General features: G+C 43.0%; 2 protein-coding genes across 2 annotated transcripts in view; one reads left to right on the plus strand and one right to left on the minus strand.

Annotated features, from left to right (window-relative positions):
• The window catches only part of Dnmt3 (DNA methyltransferase 3), a 129,942-nt gene that overhangs the window by 85,671 nt on the left and 27,980 nt on the right, over positions 1 to 16,291 (minus strand). The window contains exon 2 of the mRNA XM_076763394.1: positions 1,884 to 1,927. Coding sequence (XP_076619509.1) covers positions 1,884 to 1,925 — 42 coding nt within the window. The 5' untranslated portion in view covers positions 1,926 to 1,927. The remainder of the gene's footprint in view (positions 1 to 1,883; positions 1,928 to 16,291) is intronic.
• The window catches only part of Tdg (Thymine DNA glycosylase), a 106,659-nt gene that overhangs the window by 54,215 nt on the left and 36,153 nt on the right, over positions 1 to 16,291 (plus strand). Inside the window, exons 2-4 of the mRNA XM_076763374.1 lie at positions 3,551 to 3,618; positions 8,078 to 8,295; positions 14,127 to 14,428. Of these exons, the coding sequence (XP_076619489.1) occupies positions 3,551 to 3,618; positions 8,078 to 8,295; positions 14,127 to 14,428 (588 nt within the window). The remainder of the gene's footprint in view (positions 1 to 3,550; positions 3,619 to 8,077; positions 8,296 to 14,126; positions 14,429 to 16,291) is intronic.

Below are 16,291 nucleotides of genomic sequence, written 5' to 3' on the forward strand. Positions count from 1 at the left end.
TCGTTCCCCGGACTTATCGCCGCTCGACCGCTTTCGTTGCGAAAATACAGAAAATAAAGTTTATCGCGAGCCAGTAACAACGGTCGAAGACACGCGAGAACGTATCATTACAGCACGTAAGGCTATAAATGCGGAAACGCTTCGACGTGTGTAGCTCTCGCTCATTAACCGATTATGCACTCACGTTCAGGGTAATATGTAACATTTCGAGCGTCGTTTGCAGCGAACATTGTTTTTAGAATGTCTCTCTAATTACCGAACTTTTACCCCCTGCGCCCCCATACTCATCCGCTCTGCTTTCGATAACAAATTTATAATCAGGAATTTGTTAACATCCACGAGTCAGAGATCCTCTTCGAAACGGTTGAAATTGACTCTGAGAAACAGTCACAAAATTGAACAGCTTCTGAACGTCTGAAAATTTCTAAAGAACCGTAAAGAACAAATTGTTTTTGACATATTTTGTAAACGTGTCGCCTACACGTGGAGGGATGAACGCGTCGAAGTAGAAAATTACTAGAAGAGCAGAATTCGCCGGTCGTTTACTCGAACTTCGCGATTCGATCGAAAGCATACTTGGATACAAGTTCGAAGAAAGGAAAAGGAAGGCGGTTCGTGACTTCCTGCGAACGATGCTGTCGGCAGAAATTATTCCGTCAAAGTGTTTTCGATTCCACGAGCGCGAAGCTACTTAATCGATCGAGCGCACAGCTGATCGTAATGGTTTCACTTGCCCGTAGAAGTTTATACGAGCACTCCGAAGTCCGTAATGACCGCAGCCCTCTCGCGAATCCTATCCTCCGTCTACACTTCCCGAACCAACTACGATTCGCTTTACGCTCGCAATATACTATTACGAACAATACTAATAACAGCGAAATTAATTTCGTTCTGTACGATAACGAACGACGAAAGTTCGAGGTTAATTTGCGATAACCGTAGAATTTAATTTTCGATTTTTCGCCGCGCAAGAGAACATTTATCAATAATAAAAGACTACTGTATCCGTAGTTTCAATAATTTGTTCGACCGCGAAAAGGTTAGCCCAAAACGCCAGGCCGCGAAAGTGTTAAAATTAGTCCGAATAAGGTCGCGTTAACACCTATTTTTACCGGAGAAAGCCGCTCCAACTCGACGACAATAGATTCTCGGAGCTACAACGATTCGAGTCGCGAAGCGTCGCTTTGAAGTTATCCGGTCTCCGATTCCGCGCGAGAAGCGTAACCAGATTCGGTTCCTCGAGTCCCGTGTTAAGATTCGAACTCCTGTAATACAATCTGTCGCTTGAAAGCAGAAATGGCCGTGTGTTCGAACGGTTCCCTAACACGCGATTCGGCTTTGACGCGCCGCAAAGCTCATCGAATCTCATAATTAATTGAAAAACGGGAGAAGAGAGAGAGAGTATCGAAGGTGGGAGTGGGAGAAAGAGAGGTGTCCAAGCGAGATCGAGACGAAAGGGGCCGGGTAATGCAGAGAACAATCATAATTGGCGCGTGCTTATGGGGTGCACAATCAATTAAATGGAGTGCGCGCTCCGACGACAGCCCGGCTGATTACGATTTTCCATCGTTTCTCACCCTTTCTTCTCCGCCGCGTTACCTCATTTGTTTATCGCTTCTTTGAGTTAAATAACCGAACGCGTGACTGACGCTTCGCAGCTTTTACCCGCGACTCTCTCAACGAACGCCAAGAAACATCTTTTCGACGGTCATATTGGAATCGTCTGCGATGTTTCTTCACCGAAATGGAAACGACAATTAGCCAGGAACCAATCTTTCTCGCGGCGTAACGTCTCGAGGGCTCCTTTCAGACTCGATACAAATTCAGCGAATTTAGAAGCGTAGCTAGGGTTATTAGTAACATTCGAAACGTGCAGAAATTACCTGTTGCTGTTCGAAGAGCGAAGACATCCCCCGCGGGTCCATTTCTGAATAGAAAACGAAAATAGTTAACAAAACTCGTTTTGACGCGGGAGGATGAAGTTAGGGGTTGTTTGCTAGACTAGAAAATATAATAATAATTGGTGGTACTATATGGTGAATCTTTTGAAAGATCTGAGACAGTATCTGCTAGTAACTATAATCGTTTTTGATGCTCGTTCTTTGAAACTGAACACATGTGTACCTCATATAGAAAATTGTTCGTCGATTTTGGAGGAAACAAATTAATTTTTGTTAATGTATTTCACTGTGCGGACAATTCTAGATCCTACTGCAATGGTCGAAATCTGTGGTCTCGTTCCAATACCTGTTTTTTCTTATTTGTTCAGTAGAAAATGGAAGCTCGTGCAGGTAGACACCGTAGAAGGGTACTTTAACACGTGGTCCAACGCGGACTAGGATCGGATATTTATCTTTTCAGATAAGAGGCTAACTGTTGCTTTCGGGAAGATATAGCTCCCGTAACAATACCTATTCTGTTCTATTTCCGAGGATAAACCGTCCCCTTGAAAATATTGTTCGATGAATTTGAATTCATTTTTAGCGTCAAGGTCCGTGAAAGGAAATCAAATAAATTGAGCGATAAACTGAATATTTCTTTCCTGGAGTACTTCGAGTTGATACGAACGATTGAATTCGATTCTGCGAGCGACGGGTCGCTTTCCATCTTCGAAGATCCATCTATAATCTTAATAAACTTCTTCAAAATCGAATAACAAGCTAAACGAACACGCGTGTATTCGTCTATATCCGATTTGGATGTACGCGGAACGTCAAGGGTATAATATCGTTGTGCTCCGCGTTTTATTTGTATCGTAGTTTTCATAAATTCGATACGCTCGATACACAAAAATGAGTACCGTGTAAACTGAGTCATGGGCCCGTGCCCTTTGCAGCATCGAGTAAACCGTTCTGTGACAGGAAGTCGATAGTAAGCGCCCAGTTCGAGGATGGGAAGCGTTTTGGCATTGAAAAGCCACATGTCACTTCGCGGATTCCGTGGAGGATCTTACGTTTACTGTACAATTTTGACAAAACTCTAACAAGATGCTCGTACGAACTCCAAAACTTTCTAGACGATCAATTTTCCACCGTTCAGAGAGCGAAAACGAACGTGAATATTTAATAGCGTACAATTAAAGTGTAACGAGGTACGATAAAATACAAACTGAAGAGTACGCAACGCAGATTTATATTTCCAAAAACTCATTAACGAATAATTTTTTAGCGAAAAGCGAGAACAGTTTACTTTTTAACGTTCCGCTTCCAGAGGTTTTGAAATTTTTATTAAATACTCGCCCGTTTAAGAACGTGTAATTTATTAACGAAGCGTTAACGCCCAACGCCTCTTTGCGATTTATTTTTTAACGGTTATACATAATTTTAGTTTCGAACGAAGACTCGTCAAATGATTCCCCAAACGCGGTGTTTGAGTACTTTGAGCGCATTAACTCGCGCGTACCGTGAAAATCGAGTTCGTTACAAAGAAATGATGCGGGCGGGTCTCTTAATTTTCCATCGAAGGGGGTTAATCGGGCAAACGTATCGCGAGTTGGATAGCGCGAAACGTTGGGATCGAATTAACGGTACCTTTCGATTTCTTTTTTCAGGTCGTACCCGTCGCCGGTGCAAAATGGAGGACCGAACGGGACCACGATGAACTGCTCCGGCTCCCAAGGTGAGATCGACTTTGGAACAACGTTACGATCCGCGGTGCGATTCCGACAGCAACGGAAACGGGGATCTCGCAATAAAGGGAGATTAATTAGCACGTCGAAAAATGCAGGGAAACGTTTTTGCGTATTAAATTAGCGATTGCGTTCAATTTATTAGCAGAATTCACTTTTAAAGATCAGTCGTGCGTCGAACGACCCCCCCACTCGCCCACCACGCCCCCTCCTCTGCGTTAATAATTTCTCACAGTCAAACGTCGACAATGCATGAAAATAATAACGACGATATTTCAGAGGAAATTTTCGGTACGATGAAAAAATGTTACCCCTGTCCCGTGACAATCCAATATCGCGCTATTACGCGTACAAAGGTTATAACGAATCAAATATGATTTTAATTTTGTATATTGTGCCTTGCATATGCTAGTCGGAGCAATTCCCCTCGTCCCGTCGACCGCCATTGGACGTTCTCGCGACTTATGCGTTTGGCATGGCGAAAAAACTCGCTCGTACGAGAGAACGTTCAGTTTCGAATCTCGTTTTTCGGACGGAATTTCGCTGGGAATGGATTTCCCGGAGACATAAGAGCGCAAATTTATCGGAATCTGCTATGAAATTTTATCGCCGTGTCTTTCCACAGAGTCAAAGAATTTAAAGGAAAAAAAAAGATATTAGAAACGGGGATTATTTGTTATGTTTCGCGTTAAAACGAATAATCTAAAGGTCCGCGTTGCAATCGCGCGAGAGGCCCCGAAGAGGCGGGCGCGTGTAACTTAATTTCGATAGGCGGTTTAAAAATAACAGGAAGCGACGTTCGATCGAAATTGCGCAACATTTTCCGGTACGTCATATTTTCGAAGAGATACGATGTTTAAAAACAGAAATACGATCGGTCGCGCGACCGCCAGCGAAAGTGCGAACGATAATGCGATAATGACCAGAAAGATTTCGCGCATCGTCGGGGTTAAAGGACGCGTGCAAAATATTTGAGAAAAATCGGGATTTTTGCGGAATTCGGGATTATCGCGAGTATTTTTCTCGTAGCCCATTGAACGGTTTTACGCGTCGTTTGCCAGCGGCTGAACCCGCTCGCTGTTGCCCAAATTTCCACGTATTCCCGCGACTGGCGATTAAGGGGTTACACGCGTCATCTTTTCGTGTCAAATTATAGTTTGGACCCTTAAAAATAAAATACCGTCGACGCTTTTTTACGCGCCTCTAACGAAAGAAATTTTACTGGAATTTATTTAAATATTTTTGCATATGATACTCGTGTACCAGGACACTTGGATAGTTTCATATTTTTTTCCTTTGATGCACGGACAATTGATTTTGATATAAAAATATGACAAGACCTTGACTATCTGGACATTGGACGATCATCTAGTACCTAATCACTGTTTAAAATTGGAACAGAAAATTTATCTGTTGGCAAATTGTTGATACGAGGTATCGTTAGAAATTCCTTTATGTGAAAAGGTGGTGTAACATCGTGCCGTATTGCATCATTTTCAAGAGAAAGATTACCGCTCGAATATCGCCAAGCATTGCGCGTACTTCATTAGGAGTCTCCTTTCTTCAAATGTAGATGACTAATAAAGAAAAGATAACGATACGTTGAACGAAATTACAACAGAAATTCTGCCGAATTAAAAGAAAGAATAGTAATTTATTCCTGACCTCTCTTTACTCCGATAAGTCCGTGCAAAATAAAACTGTAATTAAGTATACAGAGATAAAGTAGATGCAAGAACATACAAGAAACAGTTCAATAAACAGCAACAACGATCCCGTTTATCGTACGATAAATTCGGAACCGGCCGTATCAAAATATAGGAAAAACATTGACTTGTAAAAAAGAGTAAAGGTGCGAAGAAAGACTGTTATGATATTAAATTTTGGGGAGAAAAACGACCGTGCTTTTCCCCCTAGAAGGGTTGTTAATAAACCGTGAATTCAGTTTCTTTAACATATCGGTAGGGCACTCGATCAAAATCTGATCGAAATGGCTTCGGTTGGCTCAGGGGGAAATCAGTCATAAACTTCGGCAATTTTACATACGGATCTCTGTTGTGGGTTCCCTGAACATCCCCCTAAAGGACTTTAGCACCCCCTGCATTGAGAAACATTGCTCTAACCCGAGACAGATCAAGTTACAAACGAAGGGAGTCGTCGAGCCATGATTTCCATAATTTGTAGCGTATGATCGTTGAACGCGTGAATTTTAATTAAAAAAATCCTAGTAAAAAATTAGTAGATTGCACGCTAATATTTTCACAACATTAAAATCGATTTTCGAACACCGCTCCTATGTAAACAAGCGACGATTTAAAAATGATATTTTACTCTGCGTGTAACGTGTATTGGAAGAAATTTTATGGACTCGGCGAGCAACCCTTTGGTTGTCGCGGGGTAAACTCGATCGGGGGTGGATGGAACGTGGAAGGAAAAGGTTGGTTTTCCACGGCGGGCCACGCGACCGAAAGGAAATCCGACCGAACATTAATAATATATTTCCCGGACGATAACCGTGGGAATGGAAACGGGAATAAGGGAAACACGGGAGAAAAGTAATCGCGAGCGAAAAAGGGGTGCGGATTGCCGGGGCTCCGATTTTCCTACGGCGTGCAGCCACTTTTATTCAAAGCGTGGAGATATAACGCGGTTCGCACTTGCGAAAAAGTTGACTCACGGTGTAAAAATATACCTCGAGCGATAAGCCCGTTGGAAAAATAACGCGCCGCTTCCCCGGACGGTCGTTCGATAAAAATATTCTAGAATACCTGTAAAATAGTCAAAACGCGATCATCGGGGACGGAATGTCGCCGGGAGAACACCGGATCTCCGCGGACAGAAGAAACGTTCAGACAAAACTTGCGCGTGAAATATGTATCGAGTTTTTATACCGTATTCCTGGCGGTCGAATCTTTGCGTCGACGAACGGAAGAATGTTGTTTATTTGCAAATACGCGACGTTGTGGCGAAGCTTTGCTACGATAGCGGAAAAAAGGAATACGTTTAACGAGTCTAGACATTCGTTATTCGATCAAATTATAATGTAAAAAAGCTGGAAGTAATCGGTAACTCGGAGACGTGCTACTTCGTAGCGATATTTAATTTATTGTAAACAGTTTCGAACAAGTTTCGAGCGGTAATCGACGCGTCGTGAGATGTATTTTTCTTTTTAGTAAATTCAGAAGCGCTTTAAATAGAATTTGGGAATATTTTGATAAAATCAGGAGTGAGTTCTTAATCGTCTCCCCTGGTTATCGAGGTTCGCGTTCGTATTATCTGAAATTTATCTCGGTTCTCCCTCCCACGTCGAGAGGAGAAACACGTAACCGCCGGGAATCCTTTTGCGAGCACTGTGCCTGGTAGGACTATTGACTTTGCTCGTATATTCGAGATACCCGCGTATTCGAGATCCTGGTGGCTTCTCGTGACATCCGATACGGCCCAAGTAGACAGGTTAAAATCGGACACCGGCACTGTTCCGGACGCGCAATCACAATTTGCTACATTTTACAATCGTCGATAATCGTACACTAATTGCTTCTACTCAAATATAATTGCTAAATAAATCAGAAGATATTCTTTACAAAACGACAATTGCTCGAATAACACTGATTCAAATAACAATCTTACCGCCCGTAGAATATTTTTATTTTATATTTTTATCGTCTATATTTCCGACACAAGGATATTTTTTAGGAAATTTGAACCAACGTAGCCCCGATCGTAAATATACAGTGGAGTTGTTTCGCTCTCTATGTATTTCGCTAACAGGAATAAATCAACGGACGTACAACGTTCGTGACACACAATAATTGTAAACGACTAATTACCCGGGTATCTTGATTTTTATACAAAATTGTTTTTCCTCGCTCGTACACGTTAATATCTAACAATCCGTCATGTTTCCTTCTTTCCTCGGCCTACGAAACGAGAATAATCAACGATTTAAAATTAGCGAGCGTCGCACAACCGGGGATCCGTTGATTTATTGACAGCGTTCTATCGAAACGAAAGATGTCTAGACAGAAGTAATTAATTATTTATAATTATCAAAACACTGCAAGACTCTGAAATCTTGCAATTGCGTAATATATATGTATATATATCGCGTGGCGTTGGTATTCGACTTTACCCAGTCACCTCGCGTCATCAGATATCGCTCGATATCCAGTCTCTCTCGGGTATCTCGAGCATCCGGGTAAACCGTGTCCAGAAAATTTTCTTCCTGAACGTCCAAAATCGACGATCAACCCTCATCTTGCAGTTAAAACTGTTACCTGTGCCAATAATTCGACTAGAGAAAAATAAAATAGAAAGAGTTAACGATGAAATTCGGTGTACTCGCGTCCACAGTTGGTGTGCGGGGGCGCGAACTTTTCGCGATTCACGTTGATAACGATAAAGCCCGAGAAGATTGAAAGGACACCCGCGATGGCTTTTTCTGCGCAGGGGTGATGGTGAAGCAGGAAGCGCGGGATGACGGATACGAGACAAGTCCGGATCTCGAGATGAGGAGCACCGGTGGTGACAGCAGTCAGCAGTACCACACGCCGCTGACACCGCACACACCGCACACACCACACACGCCGCACACGCCCCTCACGCCGATATCGGCGACAGCGCATCAACCCCAGCAACCTGGCTCGACCGCTTCCACCCTCGGACAGGTGAGTTTTTACCTATTCCCGTCCAGAAGAAATCATTAGATCATTCGATATGCAACGCGAACGACTTCCACGAAACTATCGAAAATGGTTACGATTGTTTCCTGGTGCAGAAACAATTTCCAATTTCAGTTGGACGTTTCCTAGTCGAATTTGAGAATCAGCTGATCTGAATTTCGCTAGCGCCGTATGGCAGGGAGAATTTTATGAATTAGTACAAGCGCAATAGACACGTTAAGGACAAATTATTTAGCAGGAATCGAGCAAAAATTCAATCTGATATTGACCCACGACATTTACCCACTTTACGACCATGCTATCGTATCGTATCATTGGAAAATCCAGTTATGAATATCGAAATAACTTAACGACCGAACGTACACGCCCGGTATCCTCGAAGTGGTTAAACTGGTTTCGACCAAATCGTGCGCGTGCCCCGAACGCGTTTCAAGATCAATTTTCTCAAAAATCGAGCCACGCACGGAATTATTTGTATCTAGATATTTCATTCACTTTTGAACGCGGAACAATTAGAACTCTGTTTCTTTTCTATTTCATAGCTCGTGGCTCGTGCAGTTTTCTTTTTTCACTGTAATGGTTTCGAAAAATGGTACTCGTTTCTTCGAATCTTTCTTTTCCGTGTTTGTCTTTCGCAGTCATCTCTCGCCTCGAAACAAGAGTCGCGACAAGCCACGACCGAACTTCGTCATTGTTAAATTTCCCTCGACTTCGCGCACACCGTGTCAGAAGCAGTTCCGAATTATCCACTCGGTAGGAAATCGAATATTCAAAGGTGTCTTTGGGTAGCCTGTTGTACGAACTGCCAAGATTCGACAGCCACGAATATTTCAACCAGTCGTGCATAAACTTTTCTGACGAATAAAATAAATCATTCGTAAATGCAATAATGAATATTTATCTTCGATTCTAGTGATTAATATCGTGTTACGATATTTAGAGTGGAGAGAATGAGAACTTTTAAACGAGGTTACTTCACTACTGGTCAGGATTTCGTATCATACACGTGCTACTATAATTAGTGGCATTGCTATCGTGAAAACACGCTTTACGAGCGAATAGATGGATTTCTCTCACATCGTAAACATCACTCAGGGGCATTCTTTATAGCTCGTTGCAATACGTACCAGTATTCCGTATCCTTGACGACATTACTTAATATAATTACACCACTTGTTTGGTTTAATAAATGCCCCTTCCTCAAATTTTACTTCGAGAAAATTACAGACGTTGCTAGGATTTTCCTCGTTTTTCCTCTCTCACCATACTACTTGCAATTTGCGATAAATACAATTTATTTATCAGTGGACACGTTACGTTTAGCTAGAGACTAAGCAAACAACTTAGTTAATCGCTATTAATAAGAACAACTTAACTTTTTTTGCGCTTTGCTACAATTTCGAACGAGAAACTTGATTCATAATATCTTCGAAATAAAAGAAAGGTACAGATCTTTCAGGTGTTTAAAAGGAGAATAAAAGAACGTATCGTGCGTTTGATTTCCTCGATCCAAACGAACGATTCCTCGAAGTCGAGTAGAAATTAAAGGGAAGAGCGGCCATTTTTCTCACGAACGATCGCCTCCTCGTCATTGAATCCGAGATAGCAAGGATAAAATCCGCGAATGGTTGCGGTTAACGTCGCTGAATTAATCGGGACACGTAACCGTGAGCCGCGAGTAATCAGCGATTACAAAGAAGAAATATCTGGGAATAAAACACAGAAATTATTGCTCAATAAAGACAACGTACGATCGGTCCTCGCCGCGGCTATAGATCTGGCCGACTCCCGATCAGGATTATGGCCGATAAATTGAGCGATAAAGGCTCGCGCAATCGGCACTTTGGGTAATTTCGTAACGCCGTGCGGTTGATTTGCATTTTGATGTTAGCTTTACCGTCCGATTATGCAACGTTGTTTCTCGCGATCCGCGAATGACATAAGACGACGCGCGAATCCATCTGGGGATCCACGCATCCATACCTGGGCGCTCCTCGATACGAAAGATCGAAAGAAAAATAAGAAGAAAAAAATAAACGATACGCGGTTTCGAAAATCCAAACCGCCGCGACGGCGAAAAAGAAAGAAATTGAACCGTATCGCACTGGACGCAACTTGCAACATTTCTCAAGGTGAACCGGTATTACGAGCAATCGGGAGATGGTACAAAATGTACAGGGTGGTTCCGAACTCTCGGTCCTCCGGTTCTCGAACTCGATTTTCTCGAGAATCAATGGTCCACTATTTTGAACTACTAGGCTTTCGAACGAAAGGGAATCGCGAAAAGTGAAACAGGTGTTACAGGTGTGCGAACAGCCCACATTTTTCCGCGTGAAACGTTCTCTTTCGCGTCTCCGTTGGACCAAAAGGTTCCTCGTACGTTGAAAAACACTGGCACGCCGAAATGGAAACAGCAGATCGTCTCGATTTTTCAACGTCGTACGTTTCACGCGAGCGTCTTGCTCCCAGATAACCTCAAATCGAGGCTAAAAAACCGAAAGATAATCGTCCGCGACGTCTGCCAGTCGCCGATAAAGGCTATCCCTTGCTTTTCTTCTTTCGTGGCGCACGATTCGCCCGAAGGTCGCGGACAATATCTCGGGGATAATGGTACCGCGTTCGTCTTAATTTATTTTCGCGCAAAGGCCAAAGAAGATGCACTCGACCGCCATTTTTTCCCCCCCTCACCGAAGAAAATAGATCGTCTCCAAACTTTACAAAAGACGTTCGACTGGATAAAAATTTCGTTCGAATGGATATTAATTTGTTTGATGAAGGCAGAACGCTGTAAACTACAAACTGTAAAGTACAAACATAGGAAGATCTTGAAAGATCCAACCTGGACGTCGATTCAGCCACAAATAAATATAGGATCTAAATTTGCAAATCTCGCTACCAAACATCGGATACGGTAGTAAATTTGGAACGCCAGACGTTGATCGCATAAACCTAAGTATAGCTACAGCAACAAGTCTTCTGAAAAAGAGTCGACAGACGGCTGAAAATATTCGCGACCATCCAAAGGATAATATCGGGAAACCGATTTATTGTGTTGTATAATAATGACATTACATTCGGATTATTCTTCCTTGTCCAGACTTTTGTACACAATTTATTTTCGATAAAAAGTTTTCATCGACGATCCATTAACCAGCAAAATTTTCTCAACTTTATTTCCATCTCTGCTTTTTCTTTCGTTGAAGTGTTTATGGGTTAACCCTCCCTAGTACAGTTTCTTCATCGAGATATCGACACGTACGAATTTGATACGTGCAACCATACTGGACACGAGCGTTTCGATGTTACTGTAGGTTTTCATCTGCTTCTATTATGCGTTACTATTGTTCTGACACGTAGTTTAACGCCGAGTCGTGCTCGAACATGCTGCTCGAGAATTTAAAAATCCGTTATGACGATCCTTCTTTCGACGACAAGATCGATGTGTATAAAAATGCAAATTAGCCGCGCGTGTAATTGACGTGCGACAAAGTGAGTGTCTGGTAAAACAGAATAAAGGTAACAGCGCAGCGATCGCTATTGTTATCGAGTGAATAGGAAGCGACTCATTAACATTCACATTCTTATCGAGACACCTTCGGGTTTGTGTCAAAGCCACGTGCCTCGAGTGTCGTTCGGTTGATTCGAAAAATGATCGGTGTTTCGTGTGCGAGCTACGTATGTGGGTCGCGGGTAGTCAAAGGGTTGAGAATGCAATCTAAATCATAACAGATCGGTTACCAGAGTTAAGTTCCCTCGTGCAGGGTTACGTTCTTGAAAACTCTTTGGATAAGATAGCCAGTATCGGATCGCGTTAGAGAAGCGACTCTTATCGGATGGAGCTGTACCGCAAATATATAATATAATACATACTATAATATAATAGTACACCGAACAAATATCTCTGTAAAAGTCACAGAATAGAATTGAACATCATAAAACAATATTCAAAGAAGAAAAATGTCGGTGCAAGGGAGGTTATCTTCTGTAATTCCATTGCGACGTATTCAAGAATGTATTTTGTTACTTGAGAACACGGATACGAGTGTTACCGTAATTATTCGTGATTAAGAACTGCTTCTGGCACGGTCTCCTTAAATTAGTGTTTCTCAAACTGTGGTTCGTCTATCCCTGGGGGTCCACGAACGTGTTCGCGAGGGTCCACAAGTTTTCGAAAGCGTAACAGGAGCGTGTTATGCGAGGAAATAAAAAAAAAATACCTGGCACGGCGAGGCCTGGAAATTTGTTATGCCGTTTCTGCATTGCAAATCCGCGCGAAAAAGCAGCACTTCGTTAGTTTGATGAAAGTCTAAATCCCGGGAACCAGACCTGAGACTCACATTTATGTTCGCGCATTCTAAAGGCAATAAAGTGTAGCGAATTTTATTGAATTATTCATTTGTAATGACACAGTGTTATACTCGGCAAAACTATAACAAATCTATTGGGAGAAGCTTGCAAATTCCTTTGGGAACCACTGCTCGAAACTGTACCATTATTTAAAAAAAAAACAAGAATCAACTTTCAAACTGTGGTGTATAAATTTAAATTAATTTTCAATTAAATAAACAATGTATGATCCAGTTTTATCGCACACCAGTCGTACGATCAATAGGAAGCGCTGAAACTGCTTAGGGTGCATAGCGTCAAAGTAAATGTGAGAATAAACACAGAAGACAGCAAAAATTATAGTAGCTAGTATAGTCATTGGATAGGGGATGAAATGCCCTTTAAAATGAGCGTTTGTGCGAGTCGATAGCTTTATTAGTTCCGGAGATATAGCGATTTTAGTTTTGAAGTCGATGCGGTGGCTAGTTCCGGAAATACGAGGGATCGAAGCGTTTGTTTATATCGCGAAATCAATGAACTCGCGCGCGTGAAAATAGTAAACAGTGCGTAGTAGTAAATTCTTGGAAATACTACGCCCGAAACTAGGTCACTCGGTCACGACTCACGTGCGACAAGGAGGTACGACGCGACGCGTCAGACGGAGACAGAGATAGTCGAATTAAGAAAAATACCCTTTTACATAAATTGCGATATCTCGAAAACGGTAAGTCGGATCGATAAAAACCAAAAACCATTTTAAAGGGGAGGCCTTGCCGCCGCTAACAATGCCTCAATAATTAATAAAACACTAGTAGTTTCGGAACTGCACGCGTCTAAAGTTTTAGTATTTTTAATACGCGTTAACACACGTTTCTAAGGCGGCCGGAGCGTGGATAGTGGAATTTAAAAAATACCTCTTTACATAAATTACGATATCTCCGAAACGGAAAGTCGGATCGACAAAAACCAAAAACCATTTTAAAGGGGAGGCCTTGCCGCCGCTAACAGTGGCTCAAAAATGGATAAAGCACTAGTGGCTTCGGAACAGCACGCTTCCAAAGTTTAACTATTTTAATACGCGTAGTTAGACTGTTTTAAGACAGTGGAAACTAAAGATTCTCTCCTTTCGTCTTTGCTATACATATATTTCCTATTTACATCGAAAGCTAACCAGAATTTGGCACCAAATTTTGTCCAGTTTTTTACAAAAAAATATAAATCATTCAACCGGTCGGTGTTAAGTAGCTTGGCAGAGGTATTATAGTGGTTCTAAACTCTCTGCTCTCTATAGACACTCAGGATACATAATTATTTCGCTATAAAATACTCTCGCAAATCATTTGGGAAGCCAGTTTCGCGAAAAGCTGAATACGGAGAGTTCCTCTTGCAAACGAGAAGCTGTTCTCTCGCATAATTTTGCTTTCCTCTAATGTTTATAGGAGTTAAGCGTAACGAACGATCGAACAAAAGGTGTTTAACGAAATTTCCAGGTGGCGATCAAGTGCGAGACCCCGGTGGACCCGTACTCGTTCGTCGACGAGGAGATGTCGATGGGCGGGATGAGGACGGCCAGCAGCCCGGGTGGCAATCCCGAGAACATGACGTGTCCTTCCGGGGGCCAAACATCCCTTGCTACGCCTACGTCGACGCCGCCAGGTCCACTATCCGGGCCACAACATCTTCAGATGAACCTCGGCGTGATGAACGGCAATATGAATCCGCAAATGGCGGCCCACCAGCCGAAGAAGCGAGGCCGCAAGAGAAAGTCCGAGATGATTCTCACACCGGAAGAGTAAGAATTTGCTAGTTTTATTCCCCAGTAAATTCTTTCGAATCGTTACGAGCCTCGATCGACTTCGCAACGGGGGTAGAAACGCGATTAATTTAGAAATAACTGGCGAAATAATCGTAGCTCGATTGAAAATTTCTAGCCAGAATAAGAACGATTGATAGAGATTAATAAATATGTTCCGATTAGGAATTTCAAGGTAGACAAGTGTGAAAATCCGTTGTTAATGAGAGTGTTGGGAACATGACGGACGAGGTGAAGTAATATAAACCGGGTGGATTAGTTTCTGAACGGGTGACGCGTGATGCGGTATAGATCCTCTTCTATTGACCGACGCAGGTTGTGTTTGATGAAGTTTTTCATGCATCCGGTCCGAGTGTACACAATACTTTGCGGCCGTGATAGTTTCAGCAGGATTTTCAAAACTGCAGCGCGCACGGCTCTTACCGAATTCTACCGTACAGTAACCAATAACCTCTTTTTCATGGATTTCCGGCTTCGCGAATTGTGTTTGGGTTAGCGTTTACCAACCCATCGTGGCGATCGTTTGTCGATGAAAAACCCGCGTCGATTATTTCTGATCTAACAAAACGCTACAACGCCAACTCGAAGTATCGTGGATGATTTTTCAGAGAAATTCGTTATCTTCTTTATCGCGGTGAGCGATAATCGACGAAAAACAACGCTAAAACCCACCGGTGGCACGCGACGCCCTTAATCCAGAATCAGTCGACGGGGACAAGACGTTTATGATAAAGCCCGGGGACCAGGGATCGTTGGAAACGACTCGTTCAGCCAGTTTCTCCGAAGAATTTAAACTCGCCTTAATTGCACAGCCCGGGACCAAGATATCGTTCGCATTATGCAAACTATCCGACAAAGTCAACTTGGGCGTTTAAAGTAAGGTTAAAAGTCTCGCGAGGGGAAACCTCGAGGGTGTACGGGTACGCGGTCGTTATTACGAAAAGGTTTCGAGGCTTGTAAAGGAAGGGCAGGGGTTCGCGACACGCTCGGGCAATTCGATAATCGCGTTAACGGGAGGAATCGCATATTTACGGGCCATGATTTCGGCAAGCAAGCGGACGCTCGTCGTTCGCGGTCGACGGCTACGGTTCGTTCTAAATAATAATAGGCGGCGAGGTCGATAGACGCGGGTCGATGCGACCAGACTCGATTATAACTGTCCGAGGGTTTTAGTTTATCAGCCAAGAAGCGAGCTCTCGCGGTAAACAATGCCCCCGACGCCCATTTTCCACCGCGAAAAACGGCGTTTCAACCACCGATGGAACCAACGGGGGTGGGAACTTTTCTTTTCTCCTTGTAAATCGTACGTTTAAATAATAAAGATGAAACAACAAAGGTACGAAGGGTAGAAACGAACCCCCCTTTCTCGAAACGGAAGCGCGCGGAGTCCTCTCGGTAATTGATCGGAAAACGAACGCCTCTGTAACCAGTTTTACGTCCGAACGTACGGCACGCGCGCGGATTAAATCGATGAACAATAAAACAGAAATTATCTGGAATATTCGTCGCATGGCACCGCGGGTCTTTCGCGACCAGTTCGCGTTATTTAGCTGCAGTCAATTTCCGCGTCACGCGATTTTTACAAGCTCAATTGCACGCGGTTTCGAGGGGGAAAAAATACTCGCTTTTTCGAACAATTTTTTTTTTTTCCTTTTTGTTCTTACCGCGCCCGAAATCGGATTGGTTCGGGATGACTTCCCGATTCGTTCTGTCGAGCGACGATCTCGTTACTTAAACTACTAATCCCGGCTGCACGGTGTATTCCGCTAGACAGAGATTACATCCAACGATAGCGAAACATCGTGTACGCGCATTTACGTTCCAAGCGACGAAACGTGTGCT

The sequence above is a fragment of the Colletes latitarsis genome, chromosome 4 (assembly GCF_051014445.1).
Source record: "Colletes latitarsis isolate SP2378_abdomen chromosome 4, iyColLati1, whole genome shotgun sequence".
NCBI classification, from domain to species: domain Eukaryota; kingdom Metazoa; phylum Arthropoda; class Insecta; order Hymenoptera; family Colletidae; genus Colletes; species Colletes latitarsis.